General features: G+C 41.1%; 1 protein-coding gene across 10 annotated transcripts; it reads right to left on the bottom strand.

Annotated features, from left to right (window-relative positions):
- Positions 1-741: 741 nt before the first annotated feature.
- Positions 742-13,823, bottom strand: FAM111A (FAM111 trypsin like peptidase A). Of its 10 annotated transcripts, none has more exons than XM_070563989.1 (6): positions 13,600-13,823; positions 12,328-12,409; positions 10,697-12,154; positions 10,235-10,420; positions 7,174-7,291; positions 742-4,788 (listed from the first exon to the last, which is right to left on the bottom strand). In XM_070563989.1, exons 5-6 carry the CDS (start codon positions 7,252-7,254, stop codon positions 3,052-3,054), a joined length of 1,818 nt encoding a protein of 605 aa, XP_070420090.1. In that variant the 5' UTR covers positions 7,255-7,291; positions 10,235-10,420; positions 10,697-12,154; positions 12,328-12,409; positions 13,600-13,823; the 3' UTR covers positions 742-3,051. The 10 variants fall into 10 exon arrangements, with proteins under 10 accessions (XP_070420090.1, XP_070420092.1, XP_070420089.1 ...); XM_070563991.1 differs by having other exon boundaries at positions 10,235-10,390; XM_070563988.1 differs by lacking the exon at positions 12,328-12,409.
- Between the last annotated feature and the right edge of the window lie 5,834 nt (positions 13,824-19,657).

Raw genomic sequence — 19,657 nt, 5'->3', positions numbered from 1 at the left:
AATACGCAGGTGACTTGCAGTTAGTAATCAGTTGTAACATACACTTCATGATAAACACTGGGTTACAGCCTTGCTTACAATGATAATTGATGATTGTATATATGTGCACGTATCGCATGCTTGTGTGTGCTGGCTACCTATTGTCAGTTTAGCAGCATCACTACTTCCTTATAAAGCTGAGAATTATTTTCCTCAAATCCCTGTGTTTTCTGGGTTGCATTGGTAAGAAAAACTCATAAAAATATTGGGCGGTGGAAATGAAGTGGAAGTCATTACTGGAAGATTGTGGCAGTCAGGCAGGACTTTGGCTCCATAAGCTCCCACTTGTACGTTATGTCTGATGCTGCAACTTTGCAACCTCTTTGTAAGCTATCACTTTACCATCATGGAGACAAGACATGGCAACTTCTCAGACTTTCCCACGTCAATCAGCAACTTCTATCTGTTTTCCAATGCTTTAGGTTGACATCCTCTGGCTGCAGTCTGACAGATTTTCTCTTCCTGTGCTCCTTCCATATTCATACAACCCCAATTCATAACTAAATACCTGATTCTTACTGTGTTTGTAGTGGCTTTATTCTTCAGAATCCAGACTGATACTGTAACTACGTGTACATATGCTAGATCATCCAAAACAGCCCCAATTTCCTGAATGAATATCATAATTCCCTGAAGAATACCAGGCATTACAACAGTATTAATATGCCTAAAATCCAAAAAACTGACAATACCAAACGTTGGTGAGGATGTGAAACAATACGAACTCTCATTTATTGCTAGTGGGAATGCGAAATGGTATAGCCACATTGGAAGACAGTTTGGCAGATTCTTACAAAGTTGAACACAATCTTAGCATATACCACAGTAATCACACTTCTAGGTATTTACCCAACTCAGTTGAAAATTTATGTTCACACAAAAGCTTGTACGCAAATTTATTTAGAATCACCAACTGTAAGCAGCCAAATTATCTTTCAAAAAGTGAATGAATAAACAAACTGTGATATATCCACACAATGAAATATTATTCAGCAATAAAAAGAAATGAGTTTTCAATCCATGAAAAGACAGAGAAATACTTTAATTGCATATTGCTAACTGAAAGAAGTCAATCTGAAAAAGCTAACTAGTATATGATTCCGCTTCTATGACACTCTGGAAAAGGCAAACTACAGGGACAGCACAAAGGTCAGGGGTCACCAGGGGTTCAGGGGAGAGAGGAGGGATAAATAGGTAAAGCACATGGGAATTTTAGGGTGGTGAAGTGATTCTGGATAACATTGTAATGATGGATACATGACATTATGCACTTGTCAAAACCCATAGAATTTACAGCATGAAAAGTGAACCTTAATGTATGCAAATTTAAGAAATCATTTAGGAGGTCAAGGGACCAAAGGAAAGAAGGCAGGCTGTGACGAGAAAATCTTAACTGTATTAAAAAAACCTATGAAACAACCTCACTGAAGGAGATGAGGGAAAAGGTGCTCACCTAAGAATGAGTCTTTAAGATGAAAGTCAAAGGAACCTGCCCATAAACACTGTACTCTAGGTGATAAAGTTATTTCCCATCCAAGTACAGTGAACAATAACAATTTTGTTTGAGATCATTTCTAGCCAAGTATTTAGTTCCTCACTAAAAATTAACTGCATCCCTAAGTTTTGCTACTGATTGACCCACACATTTTCTTTCCTTTTTTTTTTTTTTTGAGGAAGATTAGCCCTGAGCTAATTACTGCCAGTCCTCCTCTTTTTTGCATAGGAAGCCTGGCTCTGAGCTAACATCGTGCCCATCTTCCTCTACTTTATACGTGGGATGCCTACCACAGCATGGCGTGCCAAGCGGTGCCATGTCTGCACCCAGAATCCGAACCAGCAAATCCCAGGCTGCTGAGAAGTGTAACGGGCGAACTTAACCGCTGCGCCACCGGGCTGGCCTCAACCCACACATTTTCTAAGCACGTACATTCCATGTGCCAGATATTGCAGATAATGAGATGAACAAGTCTCAGATCCTGCCTTCAAGCAACTGAATTTAGGGGAAGATATGGAAGGTTAAAAAAAATAACGGTCACACTACTTTTAGAGTATACAACTGATTATTACCTAATCTTATCTTAATCAATTCTTCACATTGCTTGACTTTAAAATAGGGATAACAGAGAGCCAGCCCTGACGGCCTAGTGGTTAAAGTTCAGCACGCTCTGCTTCAGCGGCCCAGGTTCCGTTCCTGGGCTTGGAATCATACAACTTGTCTGTCAGTAGCGACGCTGTGACAGTGGGTCACACAGAAGAACTCACAACTATACACAACTATGTACTGGGCCTTTGGCGGCGGATGGGGGAAGAAGAAGAAAAAAAGGAAGAAGATTGGCAACAGATGTTGGCTTAGGGCTAATCTTCCCTTGCAAAAAAACAGTAATCATTAGCAAAAATGAAAATTTCTTAAAAAAAGTAAAATAGGGATAACAGTCCACCTCATAGAGTTGTAAGGACTAGCTTCTTCATGTGCTTAGAAAAATGCTTGGCACCTAGGAAGTCACCAATAATTATTATTATTTTAATTTCTAGCTTGCATACTTAAGAATGGTTATTTCTGAATGTCATTTCAGGAGACTTTGCCCTCACACTTTACATATTTCCTGATTAAATTTTCTTTTTTTTTGTTTTTATTTTTTTGCAGGGAAAAGTTCACCCTGAGCTAACATTTGCTGCTAGTCTTCCTTTTTTCTTTTTTTTCCCTCCCCAAGGCCCCAGTACATGGTTGTATATCCTAGTTCTAAGACATTCTAGTTCTTCTATGTGAGCTGCCACAGCATGGCAACTGACAGACAGGTAATGTGGTTCTGTGACCAGGAAATGAACCCTGGCTGCTCAAGTGGTCAGAGTGGCAAACTTTAACCACTAGGCCATCAGAGCTGGCACTAATTATTATTACTGTTGACGAAACTGACCATTTGGAATTTAGAAAACTATCATCATTGCCTACGGAATAGCAACTCCACAGGTAATCTGCTTAAAACTAGTAAACAGACCAAATTCTCACTGTCCTCAATCCTCATCACTCAACATTTCTACATCTTGCTGATTTATACATAGTTCTTCATACCATGCTCCATGATTTTGCTTAATATCAAGGAGGATGGATTCGAGAGTAGGGCCAAACTCAATGATAGTGGGAACTGTGTTTGGGTACAAATAAGGGAAGCCAGCAGTATGCATGGCCAGCAATGAACCTTTTGAATCAAACACTGGGGAGCCAGAAGACCCCCAAAAAAAAGAGGTCTCATAGGTAATCACATCACGGTTGTAAACTACTTCCTGGAAACTACTTTGAGTGAACATATGGATCCACTCCCTAGCATAATCACAACCCTGTGCTTCTCTAGCCTGAAGATTTTCCTGACATTTCTCTACTCGCTGACCTTGAGGGATCACAGCACAAGCATCAGTAGACTTTGCCTCTCCATTTGGGTGGCCAATAATATACAGCAGCCCACCAGCAGGTGTGGGAGAAATTCCATTATACAATCCCGAAGGTACTTTCTGTCCATTTTCCTTCAGTTTCAGAACAGCATAATCAAGAGTTTCATCAGATATCTCAAACCAAGGTTCAACAAAAAAGCAATTCTCTTCTTTTTCTGGGAGCCCTTCATAACCAAATGTCACTCTCACACACTGACCAACTATGTCTGCCCACTTACTTGGCTCTATACCTTGTCCCACAATGTTATTTATTACATGTCGACAAGTGAAAATGAACAACCCTCTAAAAACAAAGCAGGTGGCAGAGCCCATATTTCCATTGTTGTCCCAGGATATGTACCCAATTGAGTTACTGAGATGAGAAAGAAGTTTGTGTACTTTAACCAGAGTAGAGTTTTTTGTCAGTTTCCCAAAGTTTGTTTTATGCAATTTAAATAATGAAGTTTTCCCCTTTATTTTTTTCATTTCTTTCTCAAAATTTTCTCTGATTTTTTCACGTTCTCTTTTCAAACTGGGGTACTGGTCCACAATTTCTTCACTCAACACACAAGTGTTTACTTCCTCTAACTCAGGATTCAGAGCTGCTGCTGCCCTGGAGCCCATTCTTTTTTCAACCTCGATCTGAAAGAGCTTGCCTTCTAAGTCATCAACAGGTTGTGTGTTTTCTAAAATGGAGTCCAAGTTTTTAATGAGTTTCCAATCATCATTCTCCAGACAGGAAAGAAACCTGCCATCCTTGCACAGAGCATCCTTGATGGTTTCTCCTTTGAAAGCATAGATGCAGAGTTTGCACCCTTCTTTGTGAAGTTCCCCGCGTTTGACAATCCTTTTTTTCCTCTTCCCAATTGCATGAATATAAAATTTGACACAGTCAGCAGATACCTCGTCATGCCGGCCAAATACCTGGTTCTCTTCTTTCTGCTTACTTTGGGCAAATCTAAGTACCACGTGACAGTTTTCCGGAAAACAACTGAGAGGCATTCCCAGGTTTATATATCCTTCAATTCCTTCTGTGCCTCGCACCAGCATTTCTTTGCCTTGCTGAGTTTCTATCTCTTCTTTGACAGCCTTAAGAGTGTTGAGTGCCACGTATAAGCTATCCCTCTCATTATGTGTGAGCTCGTGTTTCATCTTTTTGTTTTTCTTGTGATTTACATCCAAGGTAACATAAATTGTCTTATTTAGGGGCACAGTCTGGTCTTTGGGACCTTGAGCCTGGGTGTTAGAGATATCTTTTGGACCTTTTCTAGAGCCCGTCTTCATTTGAGAAATACTGGAATTATTCTGTTCTTTTTTATTGACCTAAAAATAAATGTTAAATACTTTAAAACTCTGAATGCAACTCTAGTTTTTTGTTTCTGTTTTTAGTACATAATTCAAAAAATTTCTATAGGAAACTCAGAACCAATCTCAAAAGGCCAGTGAATACAAAGAAATCAGAGTTTGAGTTGGGATTCAAAATATAAGGTGAGTTTCCTGTCCCATCAGTCAGATAAGCTCTTCATACTGCCACACTAGTGCATTTTTCTGGGAAATGAGGAAAGAAATAACTTTTTTTCAACTGCATCAAAAACAGAGATGCTTAAAAGTCTGCCAACTCTCTTACAGTGTTATTTCAGGTCTTGTTTACTATTTTCAGCTGTATAGTTTTTATTTTTTTCTGAGCATAGTGATGGATTGCACCAAAAATGTCTTCTTAAAGCTCCAAACTCGGCAAGAATAAGTTATCGGGATTTATTATGCATTAAATATTAAAAAAAAACCATGATTAGTTAACTAATAATTTGGTCATAATAATATAGTTATTTATAATAAAAACTTTGATTCACCTGGCATCTATCATGAAAAGAGTGCAAATTATTTCCTCTATTATATCAATTAATTCCTAAATCCTATGAAATGAGGAGGAACAAATATGGCCTCTCTGTCCTTTTGGTGGAGAAACGGAAGCACAGAAAGTTCTCCCTGTAAGTGCCTTTTCTGGGGTCACATAATAACCAATGAATGAAGTGAATATCAGAACTCCAATACCTAGTCTAGCATTTCTTCCATTAGATTATATATTCTTTTTGTAAATTTTATATCATTGATTCCCATTATCATAGGGCATTATCTTAAAAATCAGGGGTGGGGGAGGGGAGAGGAATTACGTAAGGAGAATTAATAAAATAGCAGAAATTCAATGAAAAATTAAGAGCATCTGATTCCTATATTTAAAAGATACATTTTACCCAAGTCAGATTCATCATGGCAGGGGTGCCAACAGATATGGGTTCATATGCCAGCAATGCCATTTGCTGGTAATGGAATAACAATGCCAGGATTATTGTACAGATTAAGTATAACATCACATGTGACAATGCCTGGCACAATGACCTGCACATTATACGTTAATTTTTACTTTCCTTCTTTGTAATGGTATTAATATTCTGGATCAAAAAAAAGGAATGTAACATAATATAAATTTACTCTGGGACTTCATACAAAGTCTCAAAGAGTACCCCTTCAGCCTAATGCTGCCAAAACATCCAAAAATGCTGTCATACACCCCATCAGAACAATGTAATGGATTTCCAACTATTCAAAGGATTCTTGGGCGGATATGGACACTTTCAAAAGGGGATCTGGTGTAGTACCTGATTATTAGCTCCCTCTGTTGTGGAACAGAATAGAGAAAAACAGAATTAGACTTCTCTTGGCTTTTCTAGATATTTGGATGTTTCAGTTAAAACCAGGGTCAAAGAAAAGTTAAAGGCTTTTAAGTTGCATTCTCAAATGTTCACCATTTCTCAGACTCCTTGATAAATTCAAGGAGCATTTTAGAGTCAGAAAAGGATGTGATGGTTTGATATGATAACAAAGCCCAGTTAATAGAAAGAGCTCCGACTTAATGTCAGTAAATAAACTTAAGTCCAAGACTTCACTCCACTTCTGCCTTAAGCAACAACTCACTTCTCTTCTCTTCTTATAAACAAATTGAGGATAATAAAATCCTTCCTGACTGCCTAACAAGGTTACAGTAAGAGTAAACATTTAAAAAATTGTTTTATAAACTGTAAAGCACTATACAAATGTAGGTTATTATTGTTATCAAATAGATCAGCCATATTTGGGATGGTATATATTTTCATGCTTTGAAATAGCATTGATTTTGTCTTATTACATAGTTTAATACATTATATTTGATATTTTGCAGTTGTTCAGGAAATGTTACAATAGCTTTTTTTGTGCATGTGAGGAAGATCGACGCTAAGCTAACATCTGTTGTCAATCTTCCTCTTTTTGCTTGAGAAAGATTGCCATTGAGCTAACATCTATGCCAATCTTCCTCTATTTTATGTGGGATGTTGCCACAGTGTAGCTTGACAAGCGGTACTATGTCTGCGCCTGGGATCTGAACCTGCAAACCTAGGGCCGCCAAAGCGGAGTGCAAGAACTCAACCACTACGCCACTGGGCCAGCCCCTACAATAGCTTTTTATTAAAGGCTGCTTTGATATGGCCAAGATTTTTACCAAAACTCCTCCCCGCCACCACCTCCCAAAATAGAAAGAATAAAATGGATGAGAAACTTACTTAATATTCCCCACATACAATGAGATAATTTCTTGACAGGAAGAACTATGAATCAATGTGAAGGATGGCTAAGTCTAATATCAAGATATTCTATAAATTGTTACAAACATACCTGAGAAAAATAGTTATCAATTTTCATATTACTCTTTTTATCAAATGGGATCTTCTGTGACCTGCGCTTCTTAGGGCTCATGATGGCTTGAAGACGAATAGACAGTTCAGCTGAAATACTAATTTCAAAGAGGTTCAAGTTACAGTAGTATCTTCATAGCTATTCTTAATTGTACAGAGGATAAGATTAACAGGGACCCCATAGCCCACCTTTTCCTTCAGCTCCAGCTTTGCTCTCCTCAGAGATGTTAACTGAGCAAGTAGACAGTTTTTCTATCAACTACAATCACCCCAACAATAAAAGCTCCCTTTTATAGAGCACTATACTAAATACTTTACAAAAATTATCTCTAATCGCCCATGCCCACAGATACCATGCAAAGCAGGTATAGCTGCATTTTGTAGATGGGGAAAGTGTAACTCAGAGAACGTAGGTGACCTGCCCAAGACCAGAGCTACACGGCAGAGATGGAATTCAAATGCAGGTATAAATACCCGACAGAAGGGTTTGCAGTTGGAGAACTCAAAAGCGTGTTCTAGTTACATTGATGTTAAAATCTAGCCTCCGTTTAAGATGGAGATGGTACAATTGCAGGGAAACAGATGGAAAAGGAACTGGGTGATACCATGAAGATAAATCAAAATGACAGCTTGCCCTCTATCTTTCCTCTGATGTCTCCCCAGAAGAAAATGAACAATGTAAATAAAATAGTGAAATCCTCAATAGTGATAAATACCACTAGAAGGAAAACCACAGAGGGCAGCAGCTGTCTATGTTCAGTATCTCAGTATCTAACACAACGTCTGGCACACGGCAGGCCCTCAATAAAGATACATTTGTAAAGATACATTCGATGAATGAATGGAGTATGCATATGATGTACTATGCCCGGTTCTCAGTGCTCTTCATAAACTACTTCACATACTTCTTACAGCCCTGTGAGATAGACATTATTAGTCCCATTTTACTAATAAAGAACTTGAACACTTAGGGAAATTAAACTATTTACTCAAGGTCACAAAGCCCCAGAAAGTATACTTTTAATGACTTTTGATTATGAACATTTTCAAATATTAAAAAAAAACAAATAGTATAATGAACTTCCCTATACTTATCACAGTTAATAATTGCTCATTTTTTGCAAATTTGTGTCTTTTTATTTTACTAGACTATTTTACAGTTAGAGACATCATAATATTTTAACCCTAATTATAATCTTCCATCTCTAAAAATTTAAGACTTTTTCTTAAAGAATTATACCACTAATTTATTCAGAACAAGATTTAATTGAAGTAGACAAGTTGTCTTTAATTAGTATGGCTCTTAAGTCTCTTATTCTAGGAAAAGCATTGATTTGTTGAAGGGAACAGAGAAGTTGTAGAATGTTCACCTTCTGGGTTGCTTTTTGATGTTTTTTAAATTTATGCTCTGGCCCCTGTATTTCTTGTCAAGTAGAAATTATCTAAAGACTATGTTTATTCTCTTAACCATTTCACTACAGAGCAGGAAACCTGGCTTCATCATTTACCAGTAATATGCTAGCTAGGAAACTCACTTCAGCCTTTCTGAGCCTTTGTGTTCTCTTTGCAAAATGAGGCAATGATTCTAAATGAGAGAATGAATAAGAAAGTGCTGTATCCATGTTTGTTTTCATAGTACCATCGGGGTTCAAATACCAGGCTATCATTTACTATCTTCACTCTCTGCCTCATTCTCCACACCTCCAAGATGGAAGCAGCAACAGAATCAGCCTCTGTTGTTGTGAAGATTAAAAAATATAAAGCATGTAAAGCCTTTAGAACAAGGCCTAGCACATGACAGATTGCCCAGTAAATATTGCTGCTGTTAGTATTATCAACAACAATATCCTTACCACTGGCGTACCTTTTTTTTTTAAGCTTTTTGGTGAGGAAGATTGACCCTAAGCTAACATCTGTTGCCAATCTTCCTCATTTTTTTTCTCCCCAAAGCCCCAAAAGTTGTAAGTCCTGCTAGTTCTTCTATGTAGGATGCCACCACAGCATGGCTTGATGAGCCCTGTGTAGGTCCATGCCCAGGATCCGAACCAGGGAAGCCGGGCAACCAAAGTGAAGCACATGAACTTAACCACTACACCACCAGGCTGGCCCCAGGGGTACTTTTTAAGGAGCAGAGAACTTGGGGAAACAAAAATAGATACATAAAATTAAGGAGCTGGGCTATGTTGAGAGATCCTTGAAGGCAGGAACTTACTGCCTAACAACTAAGAGAATTTGGGGGTTCAGTGTGTCTGTTGATGGTGACCCATCCTATGGAATTGAGAGAGGCCTCAGATGCTTTAAGAGTGATTATTACACATGGACCAAAAAAGGAATATAAAGTGGGCAGAAACGAACGTGAATTTTGCACTCCACTGGAATGAACTAGAGCAATCACAGTGGAGAGGAGCAAGAGGGTAAGAAACTAATACCCCAATACCCTCCTCCAACACGGTTTCCAGCATCCAGTCTGAACCATGTTCCATCAAAACGTGAAGTGTACTATCCTACTCCAAGTTCTGTTTTATAGCTGGAGAAGCAGAGGCTCTGTGACCTGAGGGCCTTGCCCTATGTCCTGCAGTAAAGAGATAAGGCAATACACTTGTCCTATCTCAGTTTCCAGCCCACCCAAAGGCTCCCCCTTGGAATTCTTCTCCCCATCAAATCCCACCCTCTCTCTCTCTCTCTCCCCCTCCTGTTTGTCCCCCTCCCTCTCTCTGCTATCTTCTCTTTCCCCCTCCTCTGTCCTCCTCCTTTCTCTCCCTCCCCTCTCCACTTCTCCCTCCTCCCCTCCTCTCTCCTCTCAGGCACTCCCAAGCCTGAGCTGAACCAAGCTGTTGAGGGATCAGAGGGATCCCGACCGACCCTAGACTTCGTCCAAACCTACCACCCCGCTCCCCTCAGCACACAGAGTGACAACAAGCAGCCACTGAAATAAAACCTGTGCCTTCTTGTCCCCCCAGGTGGGCTGCGCCCTCTGGCCCAGACCTCGGAGCGGCCCCCCTCCCCCCCCCCCCCCCCCCCCGCCGCAGCCCCTTCCTTACCCTTCCAGCCCCGAAGGCTCCTGCGCACCTGTCCCGCGCTCACCCACTCCGCTGCGCACCTCGCCCGCCCCAGCACCCGGGACTCGAATCCAGCGCCCAACCGAGGTCAGTTCTTGTTAGAGGAAGTGAAGGCCTCTGAGCTCCTCCGAAGACAGCCTGCCAAGGAGGGCGCGCCCACGTCAGCTCCTACCGCGAGAAGGGGAAAGGCGGGGCTAAGGGTTGAAAAAATTTCCCGCCTTTTGGGAACTGCTGTGCATCAGGCCCTTTCGTTACTTTCGCTTTCATATTATCCACCCGACTTCTTCCAGCCTAAGCCTCCCACCCACCTCTGCCCACCACCATCTCTCTTGGTCCTTTATTTTCCACCCCTTCTCCACCAGCCTGAGGTTTTTCTGCACAATGCCCTGCCAATGAATTTTCCCCAAACTCCAGGTCAGCCCCAGGAACAAAGGAGTAACTCACCTAAGAGGACAATCTGTCCCAAACCGAGCTGTCACCCGCCTGCAATTGAAAATTCGAGGGAACCTTTCGCTTCAGCCGGGGACTCTGCGCTCTGGGGCAGCAACCTACGGAATGGGGCATCTGACCAATGACAGACAGATCATGGTATAGCAACACGCCTACGACGGAAGGCGATTGGCCGCGCGCTACCCAGCGAGCGGCGCGCGGACAAAGGTGAGCGCAGACCCATAGCGTCCGCTAGTGGAAGCAAATGCCCGGGCTGCGAGTAGAGGGGAGACCGCCGCTGTCCCTCCCTAATCAGGATCATGCCCCATTACTCCATTGCTCACTGCCATCAATGCCTGCTTCATCTTTCTTTGATTCCTTAGTCCCAAATTCGAGAGTTCCAGTGAGGGGTGGGTCGCGGTGGGCTGGGCTTGAGAGACGCGGGAGCAGGAGGCCCGAGAGCAGAAGGAGCGAGAACGTTGGAAGCGGGGCCCCTCCAGGAGCCCCAGCCCCACGCACGGGAACCCGCTGTGGAAGTGGGGCGGGAGGATGGTGGAGGAGACACGTCACCTGCTCCAGCGCACAGGAGGCACTGCGGGTGGGTGGGTGGGTAGGAGAGGGCTTGGGCGAGTCGGGCTCTTCCCCGGAGGCAGTATTCCCAGCAGTTGGGACACCCCCACGAGTATGACAATCAGGAAGAAGCCGCGAATGCAGGCGGTGGGAGTGGACGACCTTGTCATATATTGATTCTCCAAATGTCCAATATGTGGAGAAGCTTACAATCCGGATGAAGACGACAATATGGACTCCAGGAAGATGCATCTCAAAGCTGACAATCAAAGAACTCCATGGGAAGGGGCTTGCAAAGGCAGCCAGCTGTTTAAGGATCTGCATCAAGAGCAATGTGCAAGTATTTCATGCTGTGTCAGAGAAGGGATCAAGGTCACAATGGTGGCAGCTCTTATGCAATTGACAGAAGAAGATGATGTATATAAAGCGATAGGGTTGAAAAGTGTGTTGGTAACTACAATACAGGTGGCACTTTGGGGGAACCGGCCTTAATATCCATACAAGACATCCAAAGTAGCTAAAATTACTGCTTCCTCTTCTGTGGGTTCTCTAGGGTTTGGCTAGAGCAATCTTTAAAAAGTCAACAACAACAGTAAATTATAGGTACGTTTCATCGCTTTTCATTCTCCGAAAATACGGAGAGGATTCTACGCCCCTGAGAGTAGTGCATGCAACAATCACCAAGGAATTAGGATTTGGCTGATTCTGTTTTTCATTATGGATTCTGAAGCAGTAAAAGTTTCAGTGACAAGCAAAGGGTGGCAAAGAATACTGGGATTGAAAAGTGCCCAACAGTCTGAGATATCCTGTTTTGGAGAGCTAGCTTGGTGACTCCCAAACCTGGACAGCATCTTGCCATCTCCATCTGACTTCATAGCCTTTGACAGGCTTTTGAGATACTGCCTGGAAATTAAGAAATGGACCTTAGAAAGCTATGAAGAAGAGTGAAGTTGTCCTTTTTGGAACAAACACAGGCATTGTTGAGGCCACTGCATGTGGAGACAGTATTGAATAAGAAGACTTACAATGACAGAATAAACACAAGTTGTTAGTCCACTGAGAATGTTTGTGCCGACCTGAAGTGTTTTCTGTGGCTTTTCCCTCTCCCTTCTTCCTTTCTTCCTTCCTTCCTTCTTCTTCTTTTTTTTTTTTTTTTGCCTTTTGTACATTTCAATATATAAACAAAGTAGTGATTTAACAGACAATAGGCTTAACAGCACTTTCTAAAACATGGATGTTAAGAATTCAACATACTGATAGATTTTGTTTATTGAAATAGTGCACAGAAGATTAAATAAAGTTACTATTACAGAGGATATAAAATGTGTTCCTCTAACATCTATGCAACAAAATCTACTATGTAGCAAGATATCTATCATGTTTTTTCTTAAATCTTTATATAATTTTGTATAATTTTAATCATCCTTATATTAAAAACATTTCTGGCTTGCTAAGTTATTTTTTAGCTTATTGGAGAAAGGGTATAAAATAAATAATTCTTAAACCTTAAATATATTTGCAATAAAATATATTTTGGTTTAAGGTAATAGGACAATAAACTTTTTTGGTGAAAGATTACTGTCACACTTTTTCCTCATCATCCCTACATCTTTGGCATTTTCTTGATTTATATTACTAAAGTTCCTTATCTTTAAAACAAAAGACTAAGATTAACATTTTTTTCTGTAGCAAACTTTGGTTATTGTTTTTTTCTTCAAATTTCAGACAAAATGAAGTCAATTTCAAGTTACAAAACATAGCTAGTGAGACCTAAAATGAAATAAAATTCACATTCTCAAGACCATCAACCAAATAAGTTGTAAAAAGCTATTTTGACCATTAAACTTATTTATTTAATCTGACTTCTTTTGTCTTCTAAAGACCAAAGTTCTTATAATTACTATGAAACTCCTATTCTAAGAAAATGGTTTGGGTTCCTTGTCAATGTTTTATCAAAAAGGCTATTTCAAAATTCTTAGACTAGGTCTCCAGAGGACATGTCTTTTCCAATATTAGCTCCAAAGTATTTTTTCTTCCATATTTAATTTGCAGTCAGTAAATAGTTTTTTGGGAGGAAAACTTCTTCCTTGATGGGAAGAAATTAATTTTTACATGCAAGGTAAATATATAATCTGTATCTTTAAAAAATCACCCTGGTGAGAAACTCTGGTTTGGATCATCTTTAAAGTCAATTGCTAACTAGGCACTTTACAAATTTTAAATCATCACAACACCTCTGCAAAGTGGGGACAATTTTTATCACCCCTATTTTTCAGAGGAGGAACCTGGCCTCATGATTTTAGCCTCTAGGAATTTATTGTTAGATCAGTCTCTGTGATCCAACCCACCTCAGCTCTTCCCCGCTCCGCCTCCTCCGCGTCTTGCCGACCTCACCAGCTTCTCCCTGATCCTCTCGCGGCGCCCATGGAGCTCCTCGACTCGCAGCTCCGAGGTATGACACCGGCGCGGGCAGCCCTATTCCGGGACAGTCTCTGCCAAGCGAGCGGAGCCCCTGTGAACCTCACCCAGCGAGGGCGCGTCTTCACCACGAGCGGAGTCTTGCGCGCCGCCTGCAGATGGAGCCAGAGGATGAACCGGTACAGGGGGCGGGGGCGGAGTCGGAGCTAGGATTGACATCCTTCATACCCAATGGCAGCACGATAGGGAGATAGTTTACCCAATCTTCAGTTTTCTGGGGCAGAGCTTGCAGCGCTTAGGAGACTATTTCCCTCGCTGAGCGTTGGAGAGGTGCGAGAGGTTAGAAGAGATCTGTAAAGTTGCGGAGCTGGTCGTTCTCTCATGTGCTCCTCCGAGATCCATCTGTTGGTCTTAAGGTACTAGAACTGAGGTTAGCTTGGCTTGTTGGGGCTGCCTCACTGCCCCTTTAGTTTGCTAATGATCTGCTTCACCTTCCCTGGCAGTCTCAAATGCCCTTTCCTCCCTCACTCGTGATCCCCTGCATTGTTGTAAAACTGTAAAGGGATTCTTGGCGCAAGGCTAAGGAGTATGCTATTATTAATTCAGCTACCAAATATTTCTGGCCCTGAAAAGGGGAGAGCAGGCTGGACCCTTAAATATATTCTAAGTTATATAGTTTTCTTTTGTAAATCAATGTATTACCTATTAGGAAGTTTAATTCCTTAACCTTAGGTTTCCTCCCTAGCCTTTTTATAGCAGCAGCCACAGCAAAAGCCCACTGCTATGCCCGAGCCAATTGCAGACTCTTTCTGTTCCCTGAAGCTTAGCAATTAATTTCTTTACCCACCCTCTCCTCTTTTGCTGGCAATTGGGGGAAGTGATTCAGCCACGTGGTTCAACCAGATGGTTAAACAGACCAGAATCATTAGCCAGATTTCATTTTGAGTGGCTGTGTTTTAGTTTTACTTTAACTGTGTAAGTGACCTTCACAATAAACAACAACAACAACAAAACAGGCTGAAACCAATGTGTTTGATGTGGATGGATGGGCATGTCATCTCACCAGCAAGGTGCGGACCAGCCTCTGGTTTTCTCTTCTTGGCTCCCCTTTGCAAGGTCAGATGAAGCCCAGGATGACAAAGCAGCAAAGACAGAAAGGAAAGTGATGGAGAAGCGCCACAGTGGGGCCTCATCTTTAATGATTTGTATGGTCCCAATACAAGTATCTGTTGGAGTAGAAGTCCTGTGCATATGCTGTCTGGGAGAGCTGTTACTCATATCTCATTGACTTTGTCTGAGAATGATAAACCTAAATTCTTCTTTTTAAAAACATTATTAATTCTTTTTGGGGGAACTTTTATATGTGTGCCAAGTATAGTGTTAAGCAATGGGGCTATAAAAAGGAATGTAACGTTGTCCTCACCATCCAATAAGTTACAATGTAATAAATGAGAAAGACAAGTAAAAGGAAATTATAACTCATGGGCTGTAATACAGAAATAAATAGGATGCAGCGGTGGCATGAAGAGGGTTTCAAGGATGCTAGCACAGAGGTGGTGACATTTGAGCTATAGATCCCAAATTCAGATGTGCTTACTGTCACAAAATCCAAGGGTCTATGTATCTGAGTCCTGCAAATCCCAATGATAAGCTATACCTAAAATTTCATTGGAGAGTGCCTCTTACTATAACTACTTAGAACCACAGTTTGTCTGGCCCATCTGGTTGGACCCATCTTTGGTTCAGAGGGATGGGGCAGAGATCATATGGCAGCCAAGCTCAAGCAGTGGCATATGACCAGGTTTCCAGGATTGGCACTGAGAAGGGCAGGCTTCAATTGCCTACTATTAAAAAAAAAATAAGTTTGAAGATCTGATTCACCCAATTAGGAGCTTCCATGAATAATCTTCAGTGGAGATTTAGTTGCAGCAGCAGGATTAAGTGATTTGAAACCTTTTATCTGTGTGATTGTAGCAGGGGCAGTACTGGGCTCCCAGGATTCATCATGAGGGCCCACAGCTTTATGAAAATGTTTAAAGGTTTCCTTTTGGTTAAAGCTATACCTCACCTTTTGTTGTGCGATTGCTCCTTTCAGTTTCAGTAAGTATTGAAACAGGAAATGTCAGTATACATGGTGTGGTAGAGAAATGATGAGTCTAATACTGAGAGTAGATTTCCTATTACTCAGGTAGTGATTAAGAAAGAAGGCTTGTCTCTTGAATAAGCACTTTGGGACCTTGAATTGGCTTATAAGTAAATAATTATAATACAACATATGTCTCACATATTAGTATTGGATAGAAGAATATGGTCACATTTTCCTCAGTAAGTCTACCTCTCTGCCGTCTTTATGGATCTCCTTTGTCAATAAAAGTTCCCATAAATGCAACCGGAAGGCATTCCTTGGCACCACCTAGGAAGTTTCTTGGAAAAAAGTCCAAACTGAATATAATCAGCCTCTAGATCTAACCACTAGTTTACAGGAAATACAGAGACTACAGCTACATATTGAATAACATCACAGGGATGACGCAGCAAAGTCTAGAATGTAGAATATTCTTCAGGACAAATATGACCCACTTTTCTTCAATAAATAAATGTCAGGAAAAAATAAAGAGGAAGGGGGAGTTTACACATTAAAAGTGACTTAAGAGACTCATACAACCAAATATGACGTGTGGACTTTTGATTCTGATTTGAAAAACCCAGATGTAAAACAAAAATTAACAGCAAATTTAGGAGTAGTTAGGGAAAGATATACACTGGCTAAAATTATCATTAAATTTTTGTAAGCATGATGACAGCATTGCAGTTCTATTTTACTAAATACTGCTTAACTTTTTGATTGTGGTAGCAGTTACTCAAGTATATACATTTGCCAGAATTCATATACCTGTATTCATATACCAGAATTCATATACCTGCCAAAAAGTATGTATTTTACTGTACATAAGTCCTCACTTAATAAAAGTAGACTTTAAAAAAGAGTAAGGAATGGCCACAGCAAACAATGGACAAAAAAGACCTCCCTGAAGGACAAAATCTGGGGCTGTGAAGGACAATGATCAAGGCACTTCCAGCTCCAAAAAGCGGTAACCAAGAGTTGCAGTATGAGCTAACCAAAAATGGTTCCCCCTGCCAGAGCTGAGCATCCTGACAAATCCTGCGCAACAGAATTTGACCACTGCTGTGGGATAGTGACTGCTGTAGTTTCCATTCTTCTCTTTTCTGAATAAAAATTTAAGTTCTTGGATTCTGACCATATTCCACTATGGTATATGGGGTGTGTATGTAGTGTGAGGGGGAATGGTCAGATACATCCCTGGACTATGAGGAGCTGCATCCAGATGTGTCAGAGCGAAATGCACATTATCCAGAAATTCTGGACTATTTTGGGAAGTGGGTAAGTGTGCTTTAAGAAGAGTATATATAGATACTAGAGGGGCCAGATGGGTGGGTCTGTGGTTGACACTACTAGTTTATCCAATATCCATTTTCCCTTTATTCAACAGCAATAGCATTTAGGCTGGGCATCTGATCAGCCAGAATAAAAGCTACATTTCACAGCCTGATTTTCAGCTAAATGAGCTCTGTAACCAAATTGTATACAATGGGTACAAGCAGCCATGATACATGCAGTTTCTGGATGGTATTCTTAAGAGGAAAAGGTGCATTCTTCTTTTGCAGTTTCCTGGCTGTGGTGTATATGTGTTGGCTGGAGGTTTTGCAGCCATCTTGGACTGTGTTGCAAGTTGAGGACTGTGGTGTAACCTGATTGAAGACACCCAATATCTTAACATCCCAGAATTCCCACAACCACAGAGTATGTTTAGATTACCAGGTGAGAGAGAAATAAACTTCTCTCATTTAAGCTACTATTGTATTTTTGAAATTCAGCAGTTGTTCCTATATCCTTTGTAATAGACATACAGATCTAGAGTTTCTGAACCAACAATTTCTCTGAGTCAGATTTATGGCTTTTGCACACAGAGACTACCACATATTTGGGCAGTCTAATCAATTAGTAGTTGTTAAGGAGGGTACATCAGAGTGCAAGTAAACAGATTTAACTGAAGGGATTAAGTGCTGGAAAATCTTCAGAATGATACAAGCAGTGGGATTCAGAAGACCAACACTGGAGTTACTGGGTTTGAGAATACAGTCTTAGCTGCAAACCAGGAATCAGGAAGCTGGTTGGATAGGAAGCTGTTACAAACGCCTCTCCACACCATCAAAGTGAATGACTAGACATTGCAATGCTGACTCTGGCTGCTGCTATTGCTGTGATTACTCCTGGGTACCCAGGAAGCTGATGACTAGACCTCACTGAATGTGGCCAAAACTACTATCTCCAGATGCTCACTTTTCTATGACTTAGTTTGCCACAAGATGGAGCAAGAAGAAACATGGCCTACATCTTATTTCCATCTTCCAAATAATAGGCAAGTGCCGGGAGCCGCCCACCAGTCAGCTAAGCCTCTACCCAAGGAGAGAGATGGGGGAACGCACGGCAGACCCTCAGAAGCTGGCGGTCGGCCGCTCCTGATCCTACTCATGCTACTAATCTTAGCAATATTGCTCTTGCTGTTCTTTTTCTGTACATGGGATATCTTGGGAAAAATCTCTCCAAGCAGGGGAAAAAAGCTGATGTAACCTGGCCTTCTAGGGAGGTTTCAGGGAAACAACAGCCTGAAGGGAAAAAAAACGTTCTGACCCCTCCTGGAAAGGCAGTGGGGGAGCCTGGACAGCCCTCCAGGAGGAAGCCTTCTAATAATCAGCCTCTAAGGAGAACATTCCCTCCTCAAGTCCTTCTACGAGGCAGATATTATCTTAGGCCTGTTAGGACAGGAGGTAAATGGTGGCACCCCCCCAGGAGCAGAGGCATACAAAAACTACCCCTTCCTAAGGCAACTCATGATCCTGACAAAGTTGCAAAGAAATATCATAATATATTGACACAGAGGAACTGGGATTATGATGAGGATTGGGAACCCTATAAAATAGTTAATGGTAAAAGAGAAACCCCAAGCACTGTGCCTGTGTGGCTTTCGATCAGACGGAGCTGGGGGCCTGTGTGTATTTGGTCCCCTTACACTTTGCAATACTTCTGCTTTCATTATTACAGGAATAAAGATAGAGGCTTAGGGCCATTCGACCCATGAGGAAATAAATCTAGACGTTACACACTGTTTTGCAACCATTCTTAATCATCTAGACGCCTAGTAGACATATAAAAAAGGTCAATATCTATATTTAAGAAAGGTTGCTTACTTCTCACAGACATACTGTGCTAACATTCTAACAAGATATGCTTATGTACCCATTTTGTTTGCCAAAATTATGTACTGAGATAATTCCATGAAATCATAAACGCATGACCTGGACCCTATATAAGTGCTTGAATGGTTCGAATAAATCAGGCTTGGAAACCTCACTTCCAGTCTCACCGTAACTTCTCTTTTCGCCAACACCGTTCCTCCCTCAGGAACCCTACCGGGTGGAGCTGGACTCCGGCAGGCAAGTGCATCTATTTAAAGGAATCCGACTTATGCCCAGAATCTTAGTTTCAACTTAGACTGAGACAGCTTTTAGCTTTCCAGACTCTGAACATGAGCGGATGGGAATGGAGACTAAGCAATCACTCCTTATATCTGCCAGAGAAGCACAGAATTAAAGAACTGAAAAGCCGGGATTTTCTATTGGCATCTGCAATAGAGGCTGACGTCACAGGCGGCAGAAAAGAGGAAAAAATAAGATTAGCAAAGAACTTTGGGTTTTAGAGGATCAATACACCTTTTTCCCTTAACTCTAACTCTAAATGTATCTTGTTACTCAGAGAACAAGAACCGCTTCACCAGTTAGGAAGATGGGATGGCTGTACCATCCTAGGCATTTAGGGTGGTAAATACCAAATTCTTTGCATATGTCATCAGTGAGCTAAGTATTTTAAGTGAGGCTTGAGATTGTTTCAAATAAAAAAACTCAATC

Source organism: Equus przewalskii, chromosome 11 (genome assembly GCF_037783145.1).
Source record: "Equus przewalskii isolate Varuska chromosome 11, EquPr2, whole genome shotgun sequence".
NCBI lineage: Eukaryota > Metazoa > Chordata > Mammalia > Perissodactyla > Equidae > Equus > Equus przewalskii.
This window is presented reverse-complemented; position numbering and strand designations above follow the sequence as displayed.

What these genes read in the sequence shown, in the direction of transcription:
- FAM111A (XM_070563989.1), bottom strand. Translation starts at nt 7,254, where the DNA reads ATGAGCCCTAAGAAGCGCAGGTCACAGAAGATCCCATTTGATAAAAAG. An exon ending in TTGATAACTATTTTTCTCAG is followed by an intron (nt 4,789 to 7,173) that starts GTATGTTTGTAA and finishes ATTTATTTTTAG; the next exon opens with GTCAATAAAAAAGAACAGAA.